This window comes from Nansenia antarctica, assembly GCF_963989245.1.
Source record: "Nansenia antarctica genome assembly, chromosome: 20".
Classification (NCBI taxonomy): domain Eukaryota; kingdom Metazoa; phylum Chordata; class Actinopteri; order Argentiniformes; family Microstomatidae; genus Nansenia; species Nansenia antarctica.
In genome coordinates this window covers 20,523,710-20,529,107 of record NC_137693.1, presented here as the reverse complement: position 1 = coordinate 20,529,107, position 5,398 = coordinate 20,523,710, and the positions used below count along the sequence as shown (strand labels likewise).

The 5,398-nt window shown below is 56.9% G+C and overlaps 1 protein-coding gene across 1 annotated transcript in view; it reads left to right on the top strand.

Annotated features, from left to right (window-relative positions):
* ssh2b (slingshot protein phosphatase 2b) overlaps positions 1-4,360 on the top strand; it is a gene marked incomplete at its 5' end in the record, with an annotated part of 24,810 nt that extends 20,450 nt beyond the window's left edge. Inside the window, 3 exons of the mRNA XM_080549527.1 lie at positions 753-953; positions 1,413-2,583; positions 2,834-4,360. Of these exons, the coding sequence (XP_080405653.1) occupies positions 753-953; positions 1,413-2,583; positions 2,834-4,216 (2,755 nt within the window). The 3' untranslated portion in view covers positions 4,217-4,360. The remainder of the gene's footprint in view (positions 1-752; positions 954-1,412; positions 2,584-2,833) is intronic.
* Between the last annotated feature and the right edge of the window lie 1,038 nt (positions 4,361-5,398).

Sequence of the window (5,398 nt, the reverse complement as noted above, 5' to 3'; positions counted from 1 at the left end):
GTCTTTAAATTAAATTAAAAATTAACCTCAAGATTCCTGTATATACCCTGTCAGTCTCTCTTCCTCCCTCTTCTCCGTGCTTGTCTCTCGTGTCTCCTTCAGTAGGCCTTCCAGTCACGTGTCACATGACCGTGCATCACGGTGTGTTCCTCTGCTCTCTGTTCTGCTAGGAGTAGCTAGGTTAGATAGGTACAGGGCTTGGATAAGACTTAGTCACGTTTCACACTCCACATCTGGGGAAGTGGGCGGTTGGCAGTGTTGCCAGATTGGGCGCCCAATTGGGCTACTTATGATCACACTGGGCGGCTTTTAGACTGTGGCTAGGCTGGAAAACAATCCCATCTGGCAACACTGGCGGTTGGCGCTAGGACCCAGGGAGGAAGTGGCCATGACGACTCTCGTAGCGGCCGATTGGCCTTCCCAGGTCACCTGACGTCCAACACGGTCTGCATACTATCGCGACTCGATTCAAAACGTCCGCGTAGGCTAGTTCACCAACCCTCTAGGTAGCCGTTGCCCTCTAGAGTCGAGACTACGAGCATAGCATTAACAGGTGGTTAGCTAGTGGAGTTCCTAACAGTTCTCTCTCTCTCTCTCTCTCTCTCTCTCTGTCTCTCTCTCTGTCTCTCTCTCTGTCTCTCTCTCTGTCTCTCTCTCTCTCTCTGTCTCTCTCTCTTTCTCTCTTTCTCTCTTTCTCTCTCTCTCTCTCTCTTTCTCTCTCTCTCTTTCTCTCTCTCTCTCGCCCCTCCCAGGAAAGCCGGGGCTAAGTGTCTGGTGCACTGTAAGATGGGCGTGAGCCGCTCCGCATCCACGGTGATCGCCTACGCCATGAAGGAGTACGGCTGGGACCTGGAGAGAGCCTTCGACTACGTCAAAGAACGCCGGGGCGTCACCAAGCCCAACCCCTCCTTCATGAGACAGCTGGAGGAGTACCAGGGCATACTCTTGGCCAGGTACACACACACACACACACACACACACACACACTCACAGAGACACACCAGCCAGCTGATGCTTCGTGAGGCTCCGATCTCTCTCATGCTCAACACATACCCCCTCGTAGACATTCCAGGCAAATACAGTATGTCAGTAACGCCACGAGAAGTTATGTTAGCACAGAAACACCAAAGCTCCACAGGCGAGGTTAACACAGTTAGCTTCTTGTCTGCAATTACCCCCTCTGCCGAGTCATCAACCAGCCAATGGACCGCCTGTGTCTCTCTGGTGGAATGACAGTTATGTGCCAGCTGATATACTGTGTCTGTGTGTGTAGAGCTGGAGACAAAAATGTTGTTTTTCTTTTTCTCCTCGTCATTTCTCTCCCCCTCTCTCTCCCCTCTCTCTCCCCTCTCTCTCCCCTCTCTCTCCCCTCTCTCTCCCTCTCTTCCTCTCTCTGCCCCTCTCTCCCCTAGTAAGCAGAGGCACAACAAGCTGTGGCGCTCCCACTCCGACAGCGACTTATCGGAACACTACGAGCCGCTGTGTAAACCCGCCCAGCCCCACACCCTGGGCCGCTCGGACCCGCGGAACCAAGGCAACAGCCCCGCCGCCCCCTCCCTCCAGGAACTGCTGCAGCCGCTGGGGACCCCCGCCAAGGCCGCCAGACAGCTGACCCAGTCCAGTAGCCAGCCATCTATTGGAACCAGCGAGGCGAGTTTCGAGGCTCAGCTCACTACCGGTGAGGACCAGACGTCATCCCACACTCCGGACCAGCGCCTCCCAGACGAAGCTCCCACACTCTCCGCCGGTGCTCAGCTCCAAGGGGAGCCTGGCCAGCCGGAGCCCCCCCCGCACACGGAGTCCACCGTGTCCGCGGCTCCGCCCCTCTCCAACGGACTGTGCGAATCGGACGAGAACCTGACCGCCACGGGAGAGCCGCCGTCCCCCTCCCCCCCTCTGCCCCGGCCGCGGGCGGCCACCCTGGTGCCAGAGGGGAGGAAACCGGACGTCTCCACGGTGACGGTGGAGGAGGCGGCGCCCGCCGGGCGGCCTCACCCGCCCCCCTCTGTCCACCACCACCACCACCACACCCTCCCCCCGACCCCCCCCTCCGGCACAGAAGAGGAGGCCCTCGAGCCACAGGAGCCGTCCTCTGCTTCGCCGGAGGAGAAACCTCACCAGCAGCCACCGACGCCCCCCCCGTCGACGCCCCCTGAGACCACCGGGACCCCAGAACCAAGCACACAAACGGCCGTACCGACGGCACCGGCGCCCGACGAGACGTCGGACTATAACCAGCGGTTGTCTGGGATCTCTCTGGACAGTTTAGGACCCCAACATTCCGCCGGTGATCTCACCACCGGCCACCAGAGTGCCACTCCTCAGGACCCCGCGTCTTCTCCTGACCCCCTCAAGGACTCGCCGGCGCTCAGCACCGACCACATCAACTTCTTCAGCGCCCGGGAGAAGTTCCAGGGCCTGTCTAAAGACGGGAGGACCCACTGCGCCGCCGCTTCTCTGCCGGCACTCCAGCAGACACCCCTCCTCCTCCCCAGGGGTCCTGGCCAGGAACAGCTACTACTGACCCTGGAGGACCCGACCGGCACGTCTGTGGAAGGAGGGATGGAGGAGGTGGAGAAGAAGGTGAGTCTAACCGCTTTAAATGTCCCGACTGTGAACGCTGTCACGGTCAACACGGTTCAACAAAGCAGTCAGTGTCTGAGTGATTTGGTTCAGTTACATAAACGTGCCACAGGGAACTTTAGAACACAGTGCCACCTAGTGGAGCCAGGACAGTTAGCACTTAGCAGTTATTGGGGTATGACGATGGCAACTCTGCATCAACATTGTTATTCATCATATTGACCCTCTTTTTTTCCTCTCTGTCTCTCAGGAGAACCTCGTGTCTGTTCAGCACATAGTCACAGAACTGGAGTCCATGACGCACACTGTGGCCCCTCCCCCTTCTCAGGCCCCTCCCCCTCCGGGCTCTCTGGACCACGAGGAGAGGGACTCCAAGCAGGAAGTGGAGAAGAGAGTGGCCGAGTTGCAGAAGGAAGCGGAGGGTGTGAAAGAGGAAGTGAAGAACAAAGCGGACGAGGCGGAGGCTCCGTCAGGTGACTGGGCCATGGGCTCGGTGCGCCGCGTCACACGACAGCTGGAGCAGCGAATGAAGAAGGAGCTCGACCCCTCCCCCTCCCCTTCCCCCCTCCCCCTCCCCTCCAGCTTCCCCCTCACTCATTCCAGAGAACACTCCCCTCCAGCCTCTCCTCCTCCCCACCCCCCCCCAGAGACAAACTCCAACCCCCAGAATGCTTCACTCTGCCTGCAAGGGTCAGGTGATATCACTGTGCAGGAGGAGGAGGAAGAGGAGGACGAGTATGGAGGATGTAGTCTCATGGAGGAGGGGGGGGAAGACGCTAAAGGCGAGGGGACGGGAGGTTTATATGAAGACTGTAGCCGAACGCACGAGCTCCACCCTGCGGAGAGCGGCGGGGGCGTCTACTCCGCCCACCGGCCGGCCCACCGCGCCCACCACTCCTCGGTGGACTTCCTGTGTCTGGAGGGCCTGACGGAGGACGAGTCGGCCACGGACTGGGACAGCTCCTCGGGCCTGGGCAGCGACGTGGTCATGTGGGAGACGTGGGAGACCCTGCGGGAGCTGGGGGCCTTCCTGCGCCAGGTGAGCGCGGGCGGTGTGCGGGAGGCCCGGCGGGGCGTGGGCCAGGTGTGGGGCGAGGGCACGGAGGCCGCGCAGAGGGGCAGGAGGGGCGGAGTCCGACAGCGGGGCCGGGAGGTGGAGGCTCGCATCCGGCAAGCCGGCCTTACCCCGCCCTCCCTGATGAAGCGCTCGGCCTCGCTGGCCAAGCTGGGCTGCCTGGAGCTGTCGGCCAACGACCTGAGCGAGTGGGAGCTGAGCCCCGCCTCTCCCGTGACGTCGTCGACAGCGGAGAAGCTCGTCCCCTCCGCCGTCGACGAGTCCTCCAAGAAGCAGAGGGTGCTGTCCCACGGTTCCCCTCCTCCCTCGCCGAACACGGCGGAACCCTTCAGGACCGGAGGGGAGGGGGATTGTGAAAGCGGGAGCGTCCTGTCCGGACACACGGGGTCTCTGCCCTCCATCGAGGGCTGGCCGAGGGGGAAGCTACCGGACCCTAGCCTCGCCTCTCTGCAGACCCCGTGCCTGATATCCGTAGCGACGCGACAACAGTACGGAAGGACACACCCCCTGCGGAGACTGAAGAAACGGACTGTCAGCACCCTCTACCACACCATGTGACCGTCACACTGTGTGTGTGAGTGTGTGTGTGTGTGTGTGTGAGTGAGTGAAAGAGGGAGACTGCTCTTATCAAAATCTCTCAATGAGAGTGTGTGTGTTAGAAACGGGTTAGATTCCAGTACAGTTTGAGAACATCCCCAACCTGCTACCTTTACTTCCTGGCTGCCCCTTCGGTATGTGCAGATCTGAAGGAACCGGAATGTTGGAACGGCATATTCCACATCTCTGGTTCCCTTTGGGTCTGCAAAGTTGAATACCTGAGGGGTTGGGGAGGCAAGGAGAGGGGGTGGGAGGTGGGAGGAGAAGTGTCTTTCTGCACGATACCTCATGGGGCCTAAACCAAATCTGAATGAGTAGGCACAACAAACTGAGTCGTCGAGTATCATTCGAGGCCATTTAAGTTAATCGGTTAACTATTCAATCAACTGAAACAAACACATCTCTCTTGCCTACGTTGGTGCCACGTTTCGATGCCACTTAACGGGTGTGCGTGTCTTGTGTGCGAGAGTTGAGTCCAGCATGCTAGAGTTCATGGATGTGTGCGATTTATGGGTGTAATGTCTGTATTGTGTTTTTGAGTGTGTTATTTTAGGTTGTGTATGTGTGTTCTATCTATTGGAGTCTGGACTGTGTGTGTTTTTAAAGCACAATGTCCCCATGTATATTTTAACTGGTGTGTGTCACTTTAGTGTGTGTGTGTGTGTGTGTGTGTGTGTGTGTGTGTGTGTGTGTGTGTGTGTGTGTGTGTGTGTGACTGACAAGTGCAGTTTCTCCCTTTTAGTTTATATCAGCAACAACTATACTTTTGGGGAGGTCTCTCAAATATGCACTTTACTCCTTTTTATTATTATTTTTTTTAATATTGTGTTTTTATTTTTCTAAATGTATGGTTTCTACTCTTGGGGAGCATGCTTACAGTGAGTGGCAATAGTTGTGTGTGAGTATGTACAGTGCAAAAATGTTTCTTTTAATTTTTAATGTCAGTGTAAATATTTTTTATCATGTGCTTAAACTGTGACCATTAAAGAATGAACATTTCGATTTCAGTTGTTATTTAAAGGACAGGATTGCTCTCAATGTGAAAGTGTGGTGTTCCCAAAGAGTTTACAGTGTGAACTCGACAAGGACACCCTAGTGACTTACAGGGGACGCCAGTTCTTGTGTACAATGCATCCTTTGATC